We start from the raw sequence: 24039 nt of genomic DNA, 5'->3' as shown, positions 1-24039 counted from the left end.
TTTCTCCATCCTTGCTACAGTGCTTTGCACATACCAGAAACATAACAGACTTTTAGACTGTGAGCCCACTGTTGGGTAGGGACTGTCTCTATATGTTGCCAACTTGTACTTCCCCAGCGCTTAGTACAGTGCTCTGCACACAGGAAGTGCTCAATAAATACAATCGATTGATTGATAATAAATACTTCTTCTACTGCTACTTTGTCCAACTTAATTCCTAGCAATTACTACAACAACTTTGCTATTATAAAATTTAGTCACTGATCTATGAAATGAGTTGCCCTCTACTCCAGAGGCCAAAACATCCTGAATCTTGTGCCCTGTGCCTTCTCCCCATTTTCCACTACAGCATTTATAGATCTCACAATTTGAAAAGGATATTTACCTTCAAAAAATCCACCATAAATTGATTCACCACCCCGTCCATTTCCTAAAAAGGGAGGGGAGAGGGTTAAGGGGCATGGGGGAAGAGAGAGCCTTGGTACAGCATGTTTTCCAAAGAGTAAATATTTTTACAGGTGCTTCCAAATTTAAAATGATAGTCACAATAGATTTTCAAGGTAATAAATCAGAAAGAAAATGAAGCATTAACCTCTAAATAGAACCATCTATGAGGACATTTGGCCACTACTTTGGGCAAAGAATGATGTAAATAATGGTGACAGAATTTAAGAACAGCAGGAAAACAGAATCCCACATGTTGCTCGTTCTTTTTAAACAATCACAAAAACTTGAAAATATAGAATATTAAAAATAGATATTTGTGGGGTTAGGTATCTTCCCCCAGGATAAGAGCTGCACTTAAAAACTGCTTTCAATTTCTGAAACTTGTTCCAATACACAAGGCATTGCGTTTCTACTTATTTCTACTTATTTACCTGACCCTGCCCTCCATGACAGGAAGGACGGAAGAAGGAAATGGGACACCAGATAAGAAAATACTCGTCATTAAAAACCTTACTTTGGGGAACTTATAGCAAGATAAAATAAGTAAGCAGAATTTTCCTCAGAGGAAATCCAAGTCCCACCTTCACTGAAGTCACCACCTTGAACCATAAAATCTTTTACAACTCTGTGAAACAAGCAACTTTTATAATGTAATGGCTTCTGAGTTGATTTTCCTGTGCCCTTTTCACCTGTGGGAGAAAAACAGCAAGGAGAGGAAAGTTAATATTCACTAATTCTACATTTTTTAAACCAAAGGAAAGGCTGAAGTAGAAAATTTTTTTAAAAAATACTCCAAAATTCAGCCACCTAGGAATCATACTTTCTTAAATAAAAGCCATCATAAAATTTGGATCCAGGTTTTCATTTTGAACTTTTGCTCAGCTTTTAATTTATCTTTGAGACTGCGCTCTCTTTTCTAGGATGTGTAGAAGACAGCTTCATCGCTGATCACTTACTGTGGGCAGAGAACTATACTGAGTGCTTGGGAGGAGACAAAAGTACATACGAACCTGTGCAAAGACAACGGAAGTTCTCACATGTTTTGGGGCAGACATCAGAGAACAGCTCAAAGACAACTCTTCCCGCTGAAAAAGATGAAGTTGGTTTAAAATTTGAACACTTAGACTACTACTTTGTCTATAACTTCAATGTAAATACTTTTTTTTCTTACCAGGTAGATTGTTGATGGCTATATCGAAAAAGCACCGAGGACGCTGGACTTTTATTCCCATGACGTCTCTGTTTCTATACTGTAGGTGAAATACGTATCAAATTAAAACGCCTCAAACCACAAAGACTTTCTGACAGCTGCTGAGGATCAATCTTGGAGCAAATAATATACATGAAAGATTAATGTTTGGGATGGCAGACCTATCTGACATTACTTAGTAACATTTTTAAGGCACACTTTTCCCCCCTTCTGTTAGCGTCCCGCTAAATCAACTACCTAGAATTCTATAACAATAATAATATTTAACATTTAACTCCCTCATCAAATCCCACCCCCGTCTCCTAAGTGCTTAATATTCATTCATTCATTCAATCGTATTTATTGAGCGCTTACTGTGTGCAGAGCACTGTACTAAGCGCTTGGGAAGTACAAGTTGGCAACATATAGAAACAGTCCCTACCCAACTGCACATAGTAAGTGTTCAATAAATGATTGATAGTAATAATAGTACATGTTAAGTGCTTATTATGTTCCCAATGTAAACCTTACAAATTGATTACAGTACAATGGGTTATAATGTTGAATTGAAAAATTCATGTCATTATAACCAATAAAGTGCGGCCTTAAGCTGCTGAGGTATTATATTGGTTTCTTCTTTTTCTGACTTCATCCTAGTTTTTTTTTTATCAATTTAAGGCACCGAAAGTCATTGATGCCAAGTTAACCACAGTGCCGTGTAAAAACATACACTTCTGGAAAAAATGACTGCATCAACACTTTGCAAATTATTACATGGCTGACCAAGGAGGCTTACTGAAACCTAGCTCCAACAAAGCAAATCAAGTTAAGGAACCAGCACAGCAGGATGCCAAAAGAGAAGAAATCCACACCTAAGCAGAACTACAAACCAAAAACTTCTACACACTACTAAAGTGAGTCCCATTGAGTTACAGGGACCATGTTTAATTCCCACCTAAGAATTTTCTCCCTGCACTTAAGTACAGCGTTCTGCACAGAAAACTTGAAAGAACTTGGAAAAAATGAAATTTAAGATTTAAAAGGGAGATATAAACCCTTGGTTTTTACGCTTTTAAAAATCTGGGCCTTATACTTATTCAAAAAAATGCAGAACCCTCCCTAACTAGAAATTTTGAACTTTATTCTTTTACACTATTAGAAAGTTGATCTACTAGACTGTAATCTCCAAGAGGGCAGAGGCATGCCTACTAATTCAACTGTACTCTTCTAAAAGCTAAGTAAGAATCTTACACACAGGTGATGCTCAATAAAAAGTTAATTGATTATCACAGCAAAATGCCAAGGTTTTTTTAAAAATATATTTTTTCTTGATAAAGACCATTATTATTATTTTTTCAGTGTCTGGAACATTTTCATAACGTTCTCTCAAAGGATATCATGACAATTAATTATATGCAAATGAAATAACATACGTGGGAGGTAATATCCCCACTTTGTAGATGGAGGAATGGAGAAGCCACAAAGTGTTTAAGTGCAAATTGCTAAAGGTCAACACTAGTGTTGGTTGGTAGGACATGATTTTCTCCTCAAACATGTTTGCACCCTTTATTCACTGCACCCTCAGCCCCACAGCACTTATGCACATATTCATATTATTTACATTAATGTCTGTAACCCTCTAGACTGTAACCTCATTGTGGGCAAGGAACATATCTCCCAAATCTGTTGTATTGTATTGTACTTTCCCAAGCGTTTAGTATTGTACTCTGTCTACAGTAAGAGCTCCATAAATACAATTGACTGGTTGATTGGTTTCTGGGAAATTCTCACCTGAATGGTAAGGGGCCAGAAAAGTGCACTATCATACATTCAAGAGCAAAGTGTACAACTGTGCAATAAAATTTCCCTGAATGACACACACACACTCACTGATTCAGACTCACCGATGGCAGTGTGGTTTGAGAACAGAACATCAATTCTATTATTATACGGTTACATATTTCAACCAAAACTGAAGTCAACCTAAATAGTATCTGCCACTGTACCATGCAAACATAAATATTAAGCATATACCATTGTCAAATAACATAAATGTTACAGACGGCAGAGAGTGAAACTCCCAGCTGTGCTTCTGGTAGTCAAGTTAAAAGCTCTGGCCAATCAAAAGCAGGACAATTTCCAACAGGATAACAATTTGGTTCTTCCACTTTCAACCAGAGTCCTAACACTACAAAAGAGCATTAAACTTGGTTACTATCAGACAAATGACCCTTTTTTTCTATGGCTAGCCTTTTCAGGATCACAGTAAAAACAAGGAAATCCTTTGGGGCCGAAAGAGTAAAGAGAACTTGGAAAATAGTATTTTCTGAGATTTTAGCTTCTTAAATATTTGATCACCAGAAGGTAACCTATTTTAAAATAAAATATGAAATGTGAACAAACAATTGTGCAGGTTCCCGAGAGTCAATTCCTAATTTAAAATCAATGTTTGGGTAACAAGTTCACATATGGAAAAGCAGATGCATTTTACTGTTTTCCTAACAAAAAATTGCACTTGTTTGCAATCAAGGCTAATTCAAAGAAGCTAAAAGAAAAAACAAAAACCAGAGGGGTCACAAAAACATATTAAAAGTTCTCAGTGGCTGAGCCTGCATGGGGCAAAGTTGATGCTCATTCGGAAAAATAAAATCCAAAACCCTAATGTTTCTTGATAGCTCCAAAGGAAGCACCTTTATTTTCAGTCAAATGATGGCAATTACACAATCCATATATATGTTTTATTTTCCTTAGAGGGCCTTTGCTTAGGGTTCCTTGGGCGCAGGGTGGGAGGAGGAGCCATGGGGCATGCTGTCTGTCATTCAAATACGCATGCTAATGAAAAGGTACTTGGAGTAACAATCGATTACATTTATTAAGTACTTACTGTGTGCAGAGCACTGTTCTAAGCACTTGGGAGAGTACAGAATAATGAGTTGGTAGACACATTTCCTACCTACAAGGAGCTCACCATATAGAGGGGGAGGCAGGCATTAAAATAAATTACAGCCCTATAAACAGGTGCTGAGGATGGGGTGAATAAGGGGGATTAGTCCAAGTGCAAGGGCAAAGCAGAAGGGAGAGGGAGTAGGGGAAATGTGGACTTAGTTGGGAAAGGCCTCTTGGAGATGTGATTTTAATAAGACTTTGAACAGGGGGGAGAGTGATCACCTGTCGAATTTGAAGAGGGAGGGAGTTCAAGTCGTAGGCAGGGGTCGGTGGAGAGATAGAAAAGATTGAAGTACAGTGAGCAGGTTGGCATTAGTGAAATGTGTGGGCTGGGTTGTATTTATTCATTCATTCAATCATATTTATTGAGTGCTTACTGTGTGCAGAGCACTGTACTAAGTGCTTGGGGAAGTACAACACAAGAATAAACAGTAGGTAATAACCGAGGTAAGACAGAATTTGTACTTCCCAAGCGCTTAGTACAGTGCTCTGCACATAGTAAGCGCTCAATAAATACGATTGATGATGATGATGATGACGATAGAAGGGGTTAAGGTGCCTTAAAGCCAATAGTAAGGAGTTTCTGTTTGATGCATAGGAAACCACTGGAGATTTCTGAGTGGGAAAACATGGACCGAACAATTTTGTAGAAAAATGATCTGGGCAGGAGTGTGCACTGAAGTAGGGAGAGACAGAAGGCAGGGAAATCAGCAAGGAGGCTGAGGCAGTAGTCAAGGACGGATAGGACAGGTGCTTGGATTATGGTGGAGTTTGGATAAAGGCGAAGGGGTGGATTTCAGTGCCGTGGTGAAGGTAGAACTGACAGAATTTGGTGGCAGATTGAATATGTGGGCTAAGAGATTAGTCGAGGATAACATCAAGACTGAAAAGTAGGATGGCCTAGTGGAAAGAGCATGAGCCCGGGAGTCAGAGGACCTGGGCTCTAATCCTAGCCCTGCCAGTTGCTAGCTTTGTGGCCTTGGGCAAGTCACTTAACTTTTCTGTGCCTCAGTTACCTCATCTAGAAAATAGGGATTAGGACTGAGCCCCTTGTGGGACAGGGACCGTGTCCAGCCTAATTAACCGGTACCTACCCCAACACTTTGAACAGTGTTTGACACACAGTAAGCACTTAAAATACCATAAAAAAAGGTTATGGGCTTGAGAGACAGGGAGGATGGTGGACACTGTAGACCACTCCTTCTTGGAAACGCTATCTAACTTCGGTTTCACAAACAATTTTCTTCTAGCATTGTTTCTACTTCTCTGATCACTCTCAGTCTGCTGACTTCTCTTTCCCCACTCCTTACCTCTTATCTGTGGACATTCATCAAGGGCGTAGCCTGAGTCCCCTACTATTTTGATTGATCTTTCAGCTCTCGCTCGCTGAAACCATTCACTCCAATGGTTTCAGTTACCATTTCTACAAACACAACTCCCATATCTACACTGCTAGCCCCTCGCACGTCCTGCTGCCTGCAAGCCATCTTCACATGGAGGTTTGGCTGGCCCTTCAAAATCAATGTCAGACACTGAACACCTCACGTTCCGTCCAAATTCTTCTCCTCCATCTAACTTTCCCATTACATTTAGCAGGACAACCCTTTCTTGTTTCCAAAGCCTGCAACCATGACATTATCCTTCATTCCTTGCTCTTTCAACTCATTCAGACTGCTGCTAAATCCTGCTGATTTTTCCACCGTGATAATTTTCGAGATCGACTTCTCTATCCAAAAAACTATCACCAGAGTCCAGGTGGTCACCATATCGTTTTTTCTGGATGGTAATTGTCAGGTGCTATTATGGGCCGAGCACTGTACTAAACGCTGGGGTAGAGCCAAGTAAGAGCTTAACAAATACCAACATTATTATTATTATCCAAGATAATGAGGGAGCACACATGAGGCTCACAGTCTAAGAAGGAGGGACTAGGATTTAAACTCTATTTTACAGGATGAGGACACTGTAGACTGAAAACTCCTTGTGGGCAGGGATTGCGCCTACCGATTCTGTTATATTGTACTTTCCAAGCACTTAGGACAGTGCTCTGTCCACAGCAAATACTCAATACCATTATTCGAAACTGTGGCCAGCAGTTAAGTGACCTTCCCAAAGTCACAGCAGACAAGTGGCAGTGCCGGGATTAGAACCCTGTTCCTCTGACTCCCAGGGCCATGCTCCCTGACTAGGCCACACTGCTTTCCTGTGGCATAGCGGATACAGGACAGGCCTGGGTCTCAGAAGGTCATGGGTTCCAATCCTGACTCCATCACCTGTCTGCTGTGTGTCCTTGGGCAAGCCACTTCACTTCTGTGTGCCTCAGTTACCTCACCTGTAAAGTGGGGTTGAAAACCGTGAGCCCCATGTGGGACGGAAACTAAATCCAACCCGATTTACTTAGTACAGTGCCTGACACACAGTAAACGCTTAAAAAATACCATAATTATTATTACTGCATTACTGAATAACTCCCTTCCCCGTCCATTCTTGAAGAGCACAGTTAAAGTACATCTTACTAGTTTTCATTACTCACATTCCATGAACAGATTAATAACAACAAAAAAAAGATCTCTGGTGGAACTCTACCCAAACGCTAGCTGAATAAAACCGAAGCTCCATATGGTACAGTAAGAGCTCAAGACATTTAAGTACAATTACTTATTCTGAAACATGTTTTCTTCCCATGACTTGGAGATAAGGTTATGAAGCTTTAAGGGAACATTTTTCCCTAACACCAATATGTTCTAGGTGTACCACGATCCACGTTGGTACAAGTAGATTGGTCAAGCGCTTAGTACAGTGCTCTGCACATAGTAAGCGCTCAATAAATACGACATGATGATGATGATGATAGAGGAAAAAAATACCTGTGCGTATGTACGTGAGTGCATCTCTCAAGGTGGACTGTTGCTGCTCTACACTCTGAGCCTCTACCTTAGTGTTACTGTACTGTACGGTACTTTGCATTTTTCAACTTTGAGTGGCAAGGGTGGAAAGCATTCTAATGGGGGCCATAACAACAATGGAGAAGTTTATATCCCAAATGTCAGTCATGGTGATTACCTTCTTACCACCTCACCCCAGTCCACTAATTCCTACAGAGTTAATGGTTACAAAGCATGTGTCTTTCCCAAAACACCAAGTTCTTCAAGAACACAACCAATAATAATGAAGGCATTTTTTAGGTGCGTACATCATGTCAAGTACTATATTAAGCACTGAGGCAGATACAAAATATTTCAGCGAATATAAGTGACTATCCAGTAGGTGTTTCCAGCAAACATCCCTTGAAAAACAGATAATTTAGACCTTTTTAGTGCCCATTTCAACTTTTGAGATTACAGACTGATAGGGGAGAACCAAGGAAGCAAGATACCAAGGACAGGGTTAATATTTTGCTGGATATACCATTCAAATACTCATCCTTTTCCATACCTGCAACATAATTATACCAGGCAAGAAACCTCAATATCAATCAATCAATCAATCGTATTTATTGAGCGCTTACTGTGTGCAGAGCACTGTACTAAGCACCTGGGAAGTACAAGTTGGCAACATATAGAGGCAGTCCCTACCCAACAGTGGGCTCTTTGGGCACATCATATTTGACCTGAGAACAGAGATTGTGTGACCTTAGGAAAGTCATTTTATTTCTCTGTGCCTCAGTTACCTCTTCTGTAAAATGGGGATTGAGGCTGTGAGTGCCACATGGGATAGGGACTGTGTCCAACCTGATTTGCTTGTATACACCCCAGCGCTTGGTACAGTGCTTGGCTCATAAGAAGCGCTTAATACCATAACTCTTATTATTAAAATGAGATCAAAATGTCATTAAAATGTGTCAGACACCACATATTTGGAAGAGAGAAGTTGGGAATAAAAAAATAAGAGAAATAACAGCACATATTGCCAGGGCTATCAACAGATTTCCTCCCCAAGACAAGGCACATGCTAGGGAGCAAAAAGAATGAAACCCAACCTGAGAATCAATCTTTCCCTTTTAACTGAAAGAAGGAACTTCAAAACTTGAACATAATGAAGATAACTGCGTGTCCCAGGCCGAATGAGCAATTATCCAATCATTTTCCTAGAACACTGTGAAAACCTTTCTCTCTGTCTGGCACCTGTCTTAGAAAGGGTAAAGACTGGCCCTTCCCCAAACCCCAAGGGAGTGGATTACATTTTAGGGGAGGGGGTGCTTGGGGGCCTTTTTATTTAATTTTTGTGAAGTCCATTTGGGCTACGGCGCACAGGCCAGAACTTGGCAAGAAAGCTGACCTCCAAGGAACCGGCCGGCGGCGAGGGAAGACAGTGGCACAAAACACTCCTTCGAAATTGGCGCGGCCGACTGGGGCAGGATGACAGCCCCTAATAACAGTAGACTGTGAGCCCACTGTTGGGTAGGGACCGTCTCTCTATGTTGCCAACTTGTACTTCCCAAGCGCTTAGTACAGTGCTCTGCACACAGTAAGCGCTCAATAAATACGATCGATTGATTAATAATAACGTTGGTATTTGTTAAGCACTTACTACGTGCCAAGCACCATTCTAAGCACCGAGGCAGATAAAAGGAATGAGGTTGTCCCACGTGGGGCTCACAGACTTCATCCCCATTTTACAAATGTGGTCACTGAGACCCAGAGAAGTGAAGTGACTTGCCCAAGGCCACACAGCAGACGAGTGGCGGAGCAGAGATTAGAACCCATGACCCTCCGATTCCCAGGCTCGCGCTCTATCCTCTGTGCCATGCTGCTTCTCCATCTCCTTCTGCTTCTTGCCTCGTGGCCATCATCATCATCAACCATCAATCGTATTTATTGAGCGCTTACTGTGTGCACAGCACTGTACTAAGCGCTTGGGAAGTACAAATTGGCAACAATTTGACCGAGAGCGGTCACTTTCTAAGGAAAGTGTCACTTTCAGAGAAGTAGCGTGGCACAGTGGAAAGAGCCCGGGCTTGGGAGCCAGAGGTCGTGGGTTCTAATCCCAGCTCCGCCACTGATCATCTGTGTGACTTCTACTCCTGCTCCTCCTGCTCCTCCTACTATTGCTCCTCTCAGTTCGGCCGCTTGTCTGCTGTGACTTCACTGGGCAAGTCACTTCACTGGGCCTCAGTTCCCTCATCTGTAAAATGGGGATTGAGACTGTGAGCCCCATGTGGGACAGGGACTGTATCCAACCTGATTTGCTTCCATCTCCCCCCCCGCCCCCCGTGCCTGGCACAGTAGAGTGCCCGGCACACTCCATACCTCAGTCGCCTCATCTGTAAAAAAGGGATGAGAACTATGGGCCCCACGTGGGACAACCTGATGATCCTGTGTCTCTCCCAGCGCTTAGAGGAGTGTTCGGCGCATAGTAAGTGCTTAACAAATGCTGTCATTGTTATTATTATTATTATTATTATTATTATTATTATTGAGGCCAAATGCCAGCTGTAACAGCGGCCCCCTGGCCGCCACATGGCAGCCCTGAAGGGGTGGCCTGCCCTCCCACTTTGGAGCAGCGGGGTCTGGAGCTCCTTCTCCTCCTGGTCCTGGCCTTCCTCCTTCTCCTTCTGGTCTTGGCCTTCCTCCTCCACCTGCTGGTCCTGGCCTTCCTCCTCCTCGCCTTCCTCCTCTTGCTGGCCCTGGCCTTCCTCCTCCACCTCCTGGTCCTGGCCTTCCTCCTCCTCCTCCTGGTCCTGGCCTTCCACCTCCTCCACCTCCTGGTCCTGGCCTTCCTCCTCCTCCACCTCCCGGTCCTGGCCTTCCTCCTCCTCCACCTCCCGGTCCTGGCCTTCCTCCTCCTCCACCTCCCGGTCCTGGCCTTCCTCCTCCTCCACCTCCCGGTCCTGGCCTTCCTCCTCCTCCTCCACCTCCCGGTCCTGGCCTTCCTCCTCCTCCTCCACCTCCCGGTCCTGGCCTTCCTCCTCCTCCTCCACCTCCCGGTCCTGGCCTTCCTCCTCCTCCTCCACCTCCCGGTCCTGGCCTTCCTCCTCCTCCTCCACCTCCCGGTCCTGGCCTTCCTCCTCCTCCACCTCCCGGTCCTGGCCTTCCTCCTCCTCCACCTCCCGGCCCTGGCCTTCCTCCTCCACCACCTCCTGGTCCTGGCCTTCCTCCATCCTCCACCTCCTGGTCCTGGCCTTCCTCCATCCTCCACCTCCTGGTCCTGGCCTTCCTCCATCCACCACCTCCTGGTCCTGGCCTTCCTCCATCCTCCACCTCCTGGTCCTGGCCTTCCTCCTCCTCCACCTCCTGGTCCTGGCCTTCCTCTTCCTCCACCTCCTGGTCCTGGCCTTCCTCTTCCTCCACCTCCTGGTCCTGGCCTTCCTCCTCCACCTCCACCTCCTGGTCCCGGCCTTCCTCCTCCACCTCCACCTCCTGGTCCTGGCCTTCCTCCTCCACCTCCACCTCCTGGCCCTGGCCTTCCTCCTCCTCCTGGCCCTGGCCTTCCTCCTCCTGGCCCTGGCCTTCCTCCTCCTCCTCCTCCTGGCCCTGGCCTTCGCCTTCCTCCTCTTGCTGGCCCTGGCCTTCCTCCTCCACCTGCTCCTGGCCTTCCTCCTCCTCCTCCTGGCCCTGGCCTTCCTCCTCTTGCTGGCCCTGACCCTCCTCCTCCTCTTGCTGGCCCGACCCTCCTCCTCCTCCTCTTAATGGCCCTGGCCTTCCTCCTCCTCCTTGTCCCGGCCTTCCCCCTCCACCTTCTGGCCCTGGCCTTTCCCCTCCACCTCCTGGCCCTGGCCTTCCTCCTCCTCCTGGCCCTGGCCTTCCTCCACCTCCTGGCCCTGACCTTTCCCCTCCACCTCCTAGCCCTGGCCTTCCTCCTCCTCCTGGCCCTGGCCTTCCTCCTCCCCTTGGCCCTCCTCCTCCTCCTCCTCCCCTCAGTCCTGGCCTTCCTCTTCCTCGTGGCCTTCTCCCCCCCCCCTCCTCCTCCCCCCGTGCCCGCGGGCGGGCGTTGGTGCGGGCCCCCGGGGCCCCCCGATGGCCCCTCGGAATGAGGGGATCGGTCAGCGGGGCCGCCGGAGGAGGCGGAGGAGCAGGAGGAGGAGGCGCTCACCCTGCCGCCATGTTACGGATTGTGCGGCAAAATGCGTCAGGGCCCGCCCGGGGCCCCAGCCCTTACCCTGGCCCGGCCCGGCCCGGCCTGGCCTCCGAGGGCCAAGCTTCCAATCGACCGCCGCCGGAAAGGGCGCTCAATCGCCTCAGCACCTCTGCTTCTCCCTCAGCCCCGGCCTCGGGGGAGGGGGAGGAGGACAACCACCACCACCACCACCACCACCACTACCACCACCACGACTACGCTGAGGAGGTGGCGACGGTTCTCCCGCCCTCCCTCCCGCGCAGGAAATGCGTAACGGGGCTCCTCCTCCTCCTCTTTTTTTATTTTTTTGCATCTGTTAAGCGCCTACACTGTGCAAAGCACTGCCCTAAGCGCTGGGGAGGATACAGGGTGATCAGGCTGTCCCACGTGGGGCTCACAGCCTTCACCCCCATTTGACAGAGGAGGGAACTGAGGCCCAGTGAAGTGACTCGCCCAAAGGTCACGCAGCAGACATGTGGCGGAGGCGGGATTCGAACCCATGACCTCTGACTCCACAGGCCGGGCTCTGCTTCTCCTCTTCTCACCGAGCGCACACCGGCCGGTGGCCCGGGCCTTCCCGATGGGGAGCTAAGGAGAGGGACCCACCGGGCCCTCCGCCACTGCCCATCCCCAACTTGCCCCAAGACCTCCGTACCCCGTCTCAGGTCGGTATAATTCATAATAATAATGCCATTTATTAATCAATCAATCATCAATCCTATTTATTGAGCGCTTACTGTGTGCAGAGCTCCGGACTAAGCGCTTGGGAAGTCCAAGTTGGCAACATGTAGAGACGGTCCCAACCCAGCAGTGGGCTCACAGTCTTGAAGGGGGAGACAGAGAACAAAACCAATCAATTAATCAATCGTATTTATTGAGCGCTTACTGTGTGCAGAGCACTGGACTTAGCGCTTGGGAAGTCCAAGTTGGCAACATAGAGAGACGGTCCCTACCCAGCAGTGGGCTCACAGTCTTGAAGGGGGAGACAGAGAACAAAACCAATCAATTAATCAATCGTATTTATTGAGCGCTTACTGTGTGCAGGCACTGGACTAAGCGCTTGGGAAGTCCAAGTTGGCAACATCTAGAGACGGTCCCTACCCAGCGGTGGGCTCACAGTTTCAATCCCCATTTTCCAGAATGAGGTAACTGAGGCCCAGAGAAGTGAAGTGACTTGCCCAAAGTCGCACAGCTGACAATTGGTGGAGTCAGGATTTGAACCCATGACCCCTGACTCCAAAGCCCGGGCTCTTTCCACTGATAAATAATAATAATAATGATAATAATAATGGCATTTGTTAGGCGCTTACTATGTGCAAAGCACTGTTCCAAGCGCTGGGGGGATACAAGATGATCAGGTTGTCCCACGCGGGGTTCACAGTCTTAATCTCCATTTTACAGATGAGGGAACTGAGGCTCAGAGAAGTGACTTGCCCAAGGTCACACAGCAGACATGTGGCGGAGCCGGGATTCGAACCCATGACCCCTGACTCCAAAGCCCGGGCTCTTTCCACTAGCCACAAGCGGGCCAACTTGAAGGGCCGGGCTTGCCCGTTAGCCCGGGAGGACCCGTCCTGGGGGGAGGGGGGCTCCTTCTCCTGCTCCTCTTCCTCCTCCTCCTCCTCCTCTCCTCCACCGCACTGCTGCTGGGATCCACGGCGGACTGTGAGTTTGTGTGTTTGTGTGTCCATCCCGAGCGGCAGGGGTGTACGTGGCCTCGGGTGTCAGCGCTTAGAACAGTGCTTCGCACATAGTAAGCGCTTAATAAATGCCATTATTATTATTATAAGCCGGAGAGGGGGACGGCGGGACCCTCTCGTTCCTTCATCCAGTCGTATCTATTGAGCGCTTACTGTGTGCAGAGCACTGGACTAAGCGCTTGGGAAGTACAGATCGGCAATAGATAGAAACGGACGCTACCCCACAACGGGCTCACACTCCCTGCCCGCCGGCGCGGAGGGCGGCTCCCCGATAAATAAATCAGTAAATAATGATGGCATTTGTTAAGCGATTACTACATGCCAAGCATTGCTCTAATTGCTGGGGGAGACACAAGGTCATCGGGTTGCCCCACGTGGGGCTCACAAGTCTTCATCCCCTATTTTACAGTTGAGGGAACTGAGGCCCAGAGAAGTGAAGTGACTTGCCCAAAGTCACATAACTGGCAGGTGACAGAGCCGGGATTAGAACCCACGACCTCTGGCTCCCAAACTCGTGCTCTTTCCTCTGAGCCACGCTGCTTCTCTTCTCTCCCCATATGTGTAGTAAATGTGTACAGTTGGTGAATTCACATGGCTCTTAACTGTTTCTTCTTCCTGCTCTCTGCCTTGTGGCCACTTCCCCACTCAAGCATCACTTCAGCGAGGCAGAGAATAGAGGTTCCTGGCATTGAGTTCGAGAGAGGCGTGCCAAGCTATCCAGGTTGGCATGCTAATCCTCCGGCCACAGTGTGTATTCTGCCTCACTTTACCATCATTTCTGATGTCCTACTTACATAAGGATTCAGGGCCGCTGGCAAGTGGCAGTCCTCTGTCTCTATCCTCTCTCCCCATGCTCCTCTCTGATACTCCAAGTGAAGTGACTTGCCCAAAGTCACACACCTATGTACTAGGGTTTTTTTGTTGTTGTTGTTGTCTGTCTCCCCCCTTTTAGACTGTGAGCCCACTGTTGGGTAGGGACGGTTTCTATATTTTGCAAACTTGTACTTCCCAAGCGCTTAGTACAGTGCTCTGCACACAGTAAGCGCTCAATAAATACGATTGATGATGATGATGATGATGCTCCTCCTCTTGAATGGCAGGGGCACTGAGAGAATAGGGGCAGTAACATGGTGATCTGATTTCCAAACAACAGTAGAGGTTGCACTGCGGCTGAGGCTCCCTCTGGAATCGCTCCCTTTTCCCAATCTCCTCTGTGGGTTGACACAGAGTGCCCAAGGGAAGGTGGGAATACTTAAATCTCATGCGTAGTTGCTTGTTAGCTCAGGTCAGAAAGTTTGTGGGATGGGCAGAATTTGGTGTGGGAATTATTTAGGTTATTTCCTACCTCCCAGCTATTAGAGATCAGTGCTGTAGGCTTGCTAAGAATATGTTGCCAAATCAATGTAATCCCCTCTAGACTGTAATCTCAATGTGGACAGGGAGCATGTCTATTAATTCTTTTTTTATTGTGCTCTCCCGGGGTTTTAGCAGAGTGTTCTGCATACAGAAAGCGCTCAAGAAATGCCACTATTGTTCGATTGATTCTAAAATTTTGCACCCACTTTCTTCTCAATATTAAACTAATCTTTCCCGTAGGTATCATGGATCGAAATGCTGATTCTGCAAAATGGAAATGCAACTGACAGAACAAAAGCGAAACTATACCAATGCACATCACATCCTTAATAGCAAGAGTTTGCTTTGAAGGAAGCAGTGAGCCAAACATTTTTCTAAACCCTTCTGAATCATCTTGAGTGGTTGGAGAAATATGCTTCGTCTGAGGCCTGTTTATCAGTTCTACTGGAGATTCTGTCAGTTTCGACCTCTAAGCAGTGATGCATTGCTTGGCCAGTTAAGGAACTGCAAAGATGAAGATGAAATTCTTGATCTAGTTGGGAAGAACAAAGCCAAACTTTCAGAAAAACATGTGGACTATGCGATTAAAGTTCTTTGGCAGTTTCGGAAAGGGCAAACCACCCAGAAGAGAAGTACTGACTATGTCAGAGATCACCCCCAATTTCTTACTTTGCAAATTTTAGCTGAAAACAAAATAGAATTAATGGGCAATGATGCCTTGGTGAATATACTGTATGTCATGCTGAGGTGAGAAAATGATTTTCTGTTTCACTGGAATGTATACTGAATGGTTCTCATTTATATTTTATTGTAAACTCTTTGAGGCTGAACTAGGACTTCTTTTAAATTTAATGGTATTTGTTAAGCGCTTACTATGCGCCAGGTGCTATACTAAGCACTGGGTTAGACAAAGTTAATCTGATTTGACACAGTCCATGTCCCACATTGGACTCACAGTATTATTTCCCGTTTTACAGATGAGGTAACTGAGGCACAGAGAAGTTAAGTGACGTGCCCAGAGTGACACCACAGACAAGTGACTGCTTCTTTATTCCAGGTGTTTTGGCTTTATTTGACAGTGTAGCGACACAAAAATGTTACATGTATAAAAGCAGTCAGAATGAAATTCTAGCCGGTTATCTGCACTGGAAGTAGAAACTATTGACAATTTCACAGTTAAATAGCGTGTATGCTGGAAAACAGTTGCATCCTGATAGATTCACTGTATCCCAGAACTGCAATTCCAGGTTTTTTCTCCTCCCTTTCTCACCACATTCCACTAATGGGTCTGAGCCTCTGAGTACCTTTGAGGGCAGAGAATGACTCATGCTATGTTTTAAGCAGAGTTTGAAGCTTGGATTTGGGCAGTCTAAAGTAATTACTGTGCTATTTGTTAAGCACTTACTATGTGTCAAGCCCTGTTCTGAGCACTGTGTTAGGTACAAGTTAATCAGGTTGGACACAGGCCCTGTTCCACATGGGGATCGCAGTCTAAGTAGGAAGAAGAACAGGCATTGAATCCCCATCTTACAGTTGAGGAAACGGAGGCACAGAGAAGACAAATGACTTACCCAAGGTCACACATCAAGCAGTTGGCAGAGCCAGGATTAGAACACAGGTCCACTAACTCCCAAGCCTGTGTTCCACTAGGCCATGCTGTAGGCAGTGCTTTTGCATTAATAAAGCAAATTGACATTAATATAAGATTTGCCTGATTTTTTTTTTTACCATGGTGTTAAGGTTTGGTGTGGAAGCCCATGATTCCTTGATTGAAGAGCTGGTCGTGGAAGCTTGGAGAAGGGTAGAAAGGCAAGTACTGGACACACTAAGACCTCTGAAGACTTTTCCAGGTGTTAGTCCTGAAATTCTTATAACGGAGGCTTTTAGAAACTTTGCTGGGCTGGCAACAATGCATTTCCTCTGCATTCTCCTTCTTTTCTTTTGCTTTCTTTTCCCCTTCTTTCACTGCCTGGAACTGCTGTACTTTTGGTGAGAGGCCTTTCTCAGGGCTTTATGTGCACATAGTCACAAAAAGCTTGCTATCTATAGGTGGAAACTAGACACCAAGACTTTACTTCATATGTCTGCCTACTTGCAGAAATACTGTATTTTCTTTGCTATGATCACTAAAGGCAAGATGTTCAGTTCAGGTTGCCTATATAATGTATAAAATGTGACAGTTTTTACTGTTGGTTTTAGAAGGTTCAGCTATATAAAGTCCTGGCACATTGCTGTTAAGACTGCAGTCTTTTCTTCTGAAGTCTTTCCCCTTTTTGTGCTTTCTCCTTTCAAAAAGCTGATCATAATTATATTTGATTTCATATTCTGGAAAGGGTCTAACTGTCCTTTTTTGTCCATTATTTTAAACAATGATAATAGTTTTCAAGCAGTTGAATTCTTATACAGAAATCTCAATTTGGAGCAAAGTCACAAGCATTTGTGTGTTCATGAATGGTGAATTCAGATTTGTTGTAATCAGTATTTCTCAGATCAACATAACAAGTGGTATTTATTAAGCTCCCAATGAGTGTGAGCACTTGGCAGAGTACAGCAGAAGCAGTAGTTGGCCAGGGAGTTCCAGAAGCTTTTGAAATTCAGCATAAAGTTAATTTTTCATTTCAGTATTAGTAGTATTCCTTGAGCACCTACTGGGTATACTGCTCTGGTGCTAAGCACTTGGGAAAGTGCAATATAGAAAAAATGATGTGTTCTCACACAGCTTATAGTCAGAGAGGCAGACGTGATTTTTTTAAATCAATCAATCAATCAATCGTATTTATTGAACACTTACTGTGTGCAGAGCACTGTACTAAGCGCTTGGGAAGTACAAGTTGGCAAAAAGAACAGTTCCTATAATTTTGCGTACAGCTTAATAAATATAAGCACAGGTGCTGAGGATAGGTGTCAGTAAAAGAAATAAGTGATAGAAATGACTAGTAGGTATTGAATGTATTGAGAAGCCTACATAAGTGAATGAAAAATAGTTAAAAGATTTTAACATCGCAGAGTAGACATGGAGTAGACGTGCCAGATCGTACTTTTGGTGGGTTCCATTTTGACTCTTCTGGATGAAGTCAGATAATTACAGTGTTCCGCACTCAATAAGCACTCAATAAATACGATTGAATGAAAGAATAATTCCACCTAAAGTGGTTCTAAGAATTTTAAACAATTCTGTAAGGCAGTAAAACTTTTGCAGTCAACATTCTGAGGAAATGGGAGGCACAGGTTTTTCAGAAATTCTGGTTACCAAGAGTTGGGACTGAAAAGTCAGGGCTGAACTGGAGACCACTTGGAGGAAAGGATTTCCATAGGTTGTCCAGAGGGGTCAGGAACAAAGATCCTAGGAAAGATGGGTCAGCTGAATCCTGGACCAACTTGCATTTATTTATTGAGTGTGTGGTTAGAGGAGGAATTTTGCTGATCAAATATTTCTTTTTCACCAAATTATTATGGCCCTGAAGGTAATTGGAGAGTAATGATGTGGAATTTTGGTATTACTTTTGAAAAATTCCAAGGTTATGAATTCCTTAAATTATTTTCCATCTGACTGAAGTCTTCGTTCAGTATCAGTGATTGATGAAGAATAAAAACATATTCCTTATTTGTTTGGGTCTCTGTTTTGGGTCATATGTATTATTTCATTAGCTTTGAAAAGTAAGAATTTAGAAAATTCTTGCGTGTTTTATCATTTAACAGGTTTAATTTTATGGCGTTGTCAAAATTCTCCACATGCCTCTGTGATCAACAGTTACATGTTAGTCCTTTAATGGGAAAAGTAGCCGACATCGTAAGCAGAAACTTGGACTCAGTACAAGATTTAAGGTAATCTTGATATGTTGAAATCTAAATGACTGTTGAATTCAATCTGTTGCAAACAATGTGCTTTCTCTGACATGCTGTTTGTTGATCCCAATTATCCCATTTTTTAAAAAAACTAATCATTCAGTTCAGTACTGTCCATGATGGTTGAAATTTGTGATAACTAAGTGTAAAAATGTTTGATTTTTCAGGGCCTTATCTGTGTTGATGGTCAGCATTTCTTCCGTAATCTCACCTGATTTTCGAGGACGACTAGTGAACAAAGCAGAGTTTCTCTTTGACACAAAGGATTCTTCCCTCCTGAACGCCTCAAGAAGAATACTGCAGTTCCTTCGCAATGTTAGATATAATTATCGTCCCTTAATAGAAAAGTGCAGTAACGTTTTCCTCAATAATGCCATTTGCTTAAATTTGGATTCCATTAATGTTATCCTTGGGTTATACCAATCTCTGCAGATTAACAATTGTGCATTTCGTTTAGTTGCCAAAGAGAAGCTTATTCAAATGATGGATCTTTTTAATAATCCTGCTTGCTTTGTGAAATTGTTCACGGCACTGGGACCCATGGCAGGACTGCAGGAAAGAGAACGGTAATTTAATTTTAAATTTTTTATTTCAGTCTGTGCACTGAAGGGATTTAATACAGCAATCCCCCAGTATAACACTCTCTTTTTAGAACTTTTTCACGGTGGGGTGGTTGAATTTTAATACAGGCATTTCTGGGCCTTCTCACTCCAGGATAGCGGATAGGGGCTGTGAGCTGCTGATATAGGGTATTTTTTTTATATCACTAAAGGTCATTTTAAATATTTCAAATATTTTCCTTTCCAGACTTAAAGCAACTCTGCTGTTAATGGCCGAGGAACTGACCAGTCAACAAGCATTAGCAGTGGTGGTCACAATGGAAGAAATGAATAGCAAAAATTCACGTCTGATTAAAAAGTACTTTGTCCCTTTAAGTGATTCCTTCCTTGTATCATCCACTCTCTATAGAAAACTGTTTGTGCTTTACCAGCTCAGGAATTTCTTTGTGAAGGCACAAAGCATCAGCTGTCAGACAGTGTCACTTTTGTTATTTTGCTAGCAGAATGACCAGTTCTTTGGACAGTTTCTTGGTGATGAGGTTTCCCTCCTTTTCTTTTAAGTTATTGTTCTTTTTTTGCCTTTTTTCCTTTCTGCCCCCCTCACACAGATGTGCACTTGTGTGCATATGTGTGTGCGCATGCACGCACATAGAGGACAGGTGGAATCTGAATGGAGAGTGGGTCCAGGAAAAGAGCGGTAGTAAAGGAATTCCTGGAGTCTAAGGCTTGAGGGGGACGAGTGAGTGCTCCTTTAAGATGTAAGAAATACATGTGCACATGGATTCCTTATATCTTAAAGGAGCACTCACTCCTCCCTGGGTCTCAGTGCTAATGAGAGCTGGCAAATATTCACATTTTGGGCTGTCCAGGCACTGAGCAATTATTTCTGGGGTACACATGCTCCTCTGCCCTGAAGGTTTAAAATTCAGTGTATGCATAATCTTAATCAGCAGGGATTCATTGCTCAGAAAACCCCATTAGAGTGCTCACTAGAATTTTTATATTTGAAGAAAAATTGTATATCTGCTAAGAAGAACAGATGCTACTGTATTATACCTTCCTAAGCAGACATCTTGCAGAGAGAAGATATGGAACAAAGCGAGTGGGATTTTTTTTTTGTTTCTTTGTCAGAGTGAGTTCCTATAAAGTAGCTATTAGCCCTGTGAGTTAATTTTCCTTCTTGCTAACAGCTCAGTTATAGGATTTAGTGGGAAAGGATTTTTGATTCTCTGGGAAATAAGACAGTTGCACTGTAATTCGTGTCCTGTTTTTATTTTCAGAATTGCTTCTGTTTTATATAAATATTTGGATATCTACACACCAGCAGAGTTGGCAAAGGTAACGAAAGCCTTGGTTCTTCTGCGTTTTCATAGTTCAGAACTCTTCACAAAACTCAGAGAATTGCTGCTTCGGTAAGATCAATACCAAGTTGTCTGGTTCTGTGCATGGGAAAATGTAATTTAAAATTGGGAATTGCAGTTTTTTATTATGATGCACAAGTTTGTTTTTTCATTCTTTTGGTTTTCTCCTGTCTAGCCATTTGCGAGTCAGTATCGTAACCCGTGAAATTGCTATGTTGGTCCGTGTTATCGCCATGCTTCCTTACCCGCACCTGGATAAAGCAGGGATTTCCCGAGTTGATGCAGCTTTGCCGCAGTGTAACTTAAGTGATTTGAGTGTATTTGCTTTGTCTATTGCCAAATGGGATTGCCACAGTTTGTCATACCTGGAGGACTTTTCTGGAACAAATACGATGTTACTTCAGAAACTAAACATCTGTGGTTTTCAGAGAGTGCAAAAAGCCAACAATTTGGATCTTCTGTGGGAGGAACTTGAATATGTAAATGGAAGCTGGTTCAACGAAACACTTCTTGAAGAAACAATGGTGGCTTGGCAACGCTTGATGGACCAAATTATGTACACAAATGCTCCAGATACTGCATTTTTTATCGCAAGAACAAACTACCTCTCTGCTCCACTACTTGATAGGATAGCTTCTGTGACAGTCCAGGATATTGATAAGGTAGATATTTAAAACAGTATGTACTATAGCTACCATATTCACAGATTTATGACTTGAGCAGTTTCAAGTTTTCTGCCAAACAGCTGTCACACAGATGATTTTGCTTTGTTTGCCTTGGTGGCACACTTTTAGCTTCCTTTGAGGACTCCTTTTTGTTCATTTGTAAATATTTTTTCCTTTATTCTTCCTTTTCCCTACAGTGCCGGTTTTAAATTTAGTAGTAATAGTAATATTTATTTAATAATAATATTATTATATAATTCAGTCAATTAGTGGTGTATATATAGAGTGCTTACTGTGTGCAGAGCTAACTTCCCAGGAGAGTACAGTACAATAGAGTTGTTAGAGAAAATCTCTGCCCTTGAGGAGTAATCTGTGCATTATTCTAGGTGCTTGGTAAAGTGCATCACAAAGAAGTGATGCATTCCCTGCCCATAAGGAATTTGTGTTTTAACAGGTGAGAAAAAAAAATATCTACACGTGAAATATTCAAAGTCAATAATTGAATATATATTTATATATATACAAACATCTATACCTAAACCCTGAGGATGGATAGAAATAAATGGAGGTCAATTATATTGTGTTGTACTCTCCCAAATTCTTAGTACAGTGCTCTGCACTGTAAGCACTCTGTAAATACAATTGATTGGGTGATAGCAGAGTTGCACAGCTTGGGTATTGGGGATTAAATGGTGAAGACTTGTTGGAGGTAAGGTTTTAATATGCACAACTTAAAACCTAAACATACCATTCTACTAAAATTGTGTCACAATGAATCTGTTTGTGGTATGTTTTCAGAAGCCTCAACAGACTATGGTGCATTGTTTTTTAAGGGCAAACAATGTGTGTCTAGCTCTTTAACCCTCTTGGGCCTTAGTTAAACCTAAAGTTGTTTCAGATCTTCAAAATGAAGTAAAAATGGTCAAATGAAGGTGAAGTTTTTGTCCAAAGAAAGGTTGTGTTTGCTCCTTGCCTTATTTTCACCACCTGTTGGGTAGAGATGATTCAGTTAAAATTTAAAAGAGAATGCTATACATACAGTAAGAGGGTTTGGGGTATGAACAAAATAGCATTACTCAACAGTTACTAAATAGTCTAAAATTAAACAAAACTGGGTTTTTTTTTATTGAGTAGCATTCAGAAAGTGGAAAATATTAAGTAATGCACATATTGGTTGTTTAGGTTGTTTTTTTTTCTGGGTAGTATATTGTCAGCAGACTCAGTTATAATGTTCTGGACACTCCAGAGGCTTCCCATCTCCTCACTATTTGACGGAGTTATTGATAAGTAGATAAATGACTGAGACCTGTGACAAATGGGAACAATAATCTACAACGTGAGATTTCCACCCTGGGAGAGTCTTAGGCTTCTTGGAAAGCAAGATCAAAACCAACAGAAAAACAAATAAAAAACAGTGAAACTTCATGTGCTCAAAAATCGTTTTGGGTTTTAAAATTCATTTTATATTTTTGGAACTGAAATTTAGAATACTGTCAACAGAATAACCACCTCATTTTATTCATCCAGATTTACCCTTCTGCGTTATACCTAATCATTCTTCCCTTCAGCATCCTGAACTACGATCCCCCTCAAAGTGAAGAGTTTTATGAGACTTGTATTCAGTGCCTTAACTCTCATTTAAGTAAGTGGTAATATATAGTAATTTTTAGTAGCTAATTTTTAGTAGCCCTAGTCAGATGAAATGAGGTCAGTTAATACTTTTTTGTGGGTCATTTGGAACTTAAAAATCAGATAATCCAATCCTGGCCATGAAGAATGACAATTTGAATGTGGAACAGGGAAAAGAAGTTTTGTTCTTATGTATCATGGAAGATATTTTTGTTAGCAAGAGGGGGAAGCAGAGAAGAACAATCCACACTTTTGTGAATTAAATGAGAAAGTGCTTGAAAAGTCCTTGGGAAGACTACAACAAAGTATCACTGAGGGGCAGCCATGGCACATCTCTGTCTTCGGGAAGTGGCAATCGTGGCAGTAGGGGAAGCAGGCTTTCTGGGAGATTTTCTTTAAATTTAGGATTCTCCCTGGGGTCTCCCGGACAGTACTGCAGGGCTCTGGGTGATTTGCTTGGAATTCCTAGGAAGGAAGATGATGTGAAAATAGTGCATTGGTAATCGTCTTTCATGTTGACCAGTATAGTTCAATCAGGATGGCAGAAATGGGTCGGGGAGTAGGGGGGCGGGGCAGGTGCAGAGAGAGCATCAGCTTATTTTTCTAATTTATTTCCCCATAAATTAACAAATAATCCACAGTAAATTGGGAATTGTCTATCTCCAAAGCTGATGCTCTTTAATGACTATTAATGGGAGGTAGATGGTAGACGTGTGTTTGACATGAGAATCGAGCCTCGGGACATCCTTGCAGATATGCCATCTAAGAATCACCTTTTTTGCAGGTCTATTTGAGCCACACATTTTGGTGCTTCTTGCTTTCTCCCTGGCCCTGGCTGAGTACTTTCCAGAGAAGCTGATTAAGGCTATCTTTAACATAGATTTCCTAGCCAAGTTGGATTCCCACATGGAAAGTATGTATTTCAGTTCATTTTATAGAATTTTGCCCCGATCTGTACTAATACCCTTAATGCTAATTATAATATTGAACAATTAGTGTCATATTAAGGCATTTCATTTCGTGGCAGAATGTGTAATGAACCTAATGAATAATGAATAGCCTTAAAAGTGATTTTTACAACACAGAACCCTTTATGTGTAAAATAATTTTACAAATTGTTTTGCAATCCAAATATACAATAGCTTGGAAAACAAATAAGTTTAGAAAACAAAAGCCAGTGTAAAAAGACTAAAACATTAAAGTTTCGTATGGCTCTGATTTTACAGTTTTCTCACTGCATCATCAATATCAGTAATCTGTTCCTTCAGTTGGCTCCACTGTTCT

General features: G+C 43.4%; 2 protein-coding genes across 3 annotated transcripts in view; one reads left to right on the top strand and one right to left on the bottom strand.

Moving 5' to 3' along the window:
• Window positions 1–11798, bottom strand: part of PPIG (peptidylprolyl isomerase G) — a 37591-nt gene extending 25793 nt beyond the window's left edge. The window contains exons 1-5 of the mRNA XM_038750998.1: window positions 11681–11798; window positions 1619–1697; window positions 1458–1532; window positions 1029–1136; window positions 386–430 (exon numbers count right to left, since the gene is read on the bottom strand). Coding sequence (XP_038606926.1) covers window positions 386–430; window positions 1029–1136; window positions 1458–1532; window positions 1619–1679 — 289 coding nt within the window. The 5' untranslated portion in view covers window positions 1680–1697; window positions 11681–11798. The remainder of the gene's footprint in view (window positions 1–385; window positions 431–1028; window positions 1137–1457; window positions 1533–1618; window positions 1698–11680) is intronic.
• A 316-nt stretch (window positions 11799–12114) lies between these two features.
• FASTKD1 (FAST kinase domains 1) overlaps window positions 12115–24039 on the top strand; it is a 33610-nt gene continuing 21685 nt past the window's right edge. Inside the window, exons 1-10 of one of the 2 annotated variants that reach the window (XM_038750798.1) lie at window positions 12115–12303; window positions 14935–15441; window positions 16435–16503; window positions 18394–18519; window positions 18708–19106; window positions 19348–19458; window positions 20381–20512; window positions 20637–21123; window positions 22654–22768; window positions 23540–23668. In XM_038750798.1, coding sequence (XP_038606726.1) covers window positions 15107–15441; window positions 16435–16503; window positions 18394–18519; window positions 18708–19106; window positions 19348–19458; window positions 20381–20512; window positions 20637–21123; window positions 22654–22768; window positions 23540–23668 — 1903 coding nt within the window. In that variant the 5' untranslated portion in view covers window positions 12115–12303; window positions 14935–15106. Of the gene's footprint in view, window positions 12304–14934; window positions 15442–16434; window positions 16504–18393; window positions 18520–18707; window positions 19107–19347; window positions 19459–20380; window positions 20513–20636; window positions 21124–22653; window positions 22769–23539; window positions 23669–24039 lie in introns of those variants that run through there. The other variant, XR_005452271.1, reaches the window with a different exon arrangement.

The sequence above is a fragment of the Tachyglossus aculeatus genome, chromosome 9 (genome assembly GCF_015852505.1).
Source record: "Tachyglossus aculeatus isolate mTacAcu1 chromosome 9, mTacAcu1.pri, whole genome shotgun sequence".
Lineage (NCBI taxonomy): Eukaryota > Metazoa > Chordata > Mammalia > Monotremata > Tachyglossidae > Tachyglossus > Tachyglossus aculeatus.
Note: the sequence above shows the minus strand (reverse complement) of the source record. Positions and strands in the feature narration are given on the sequence as shown.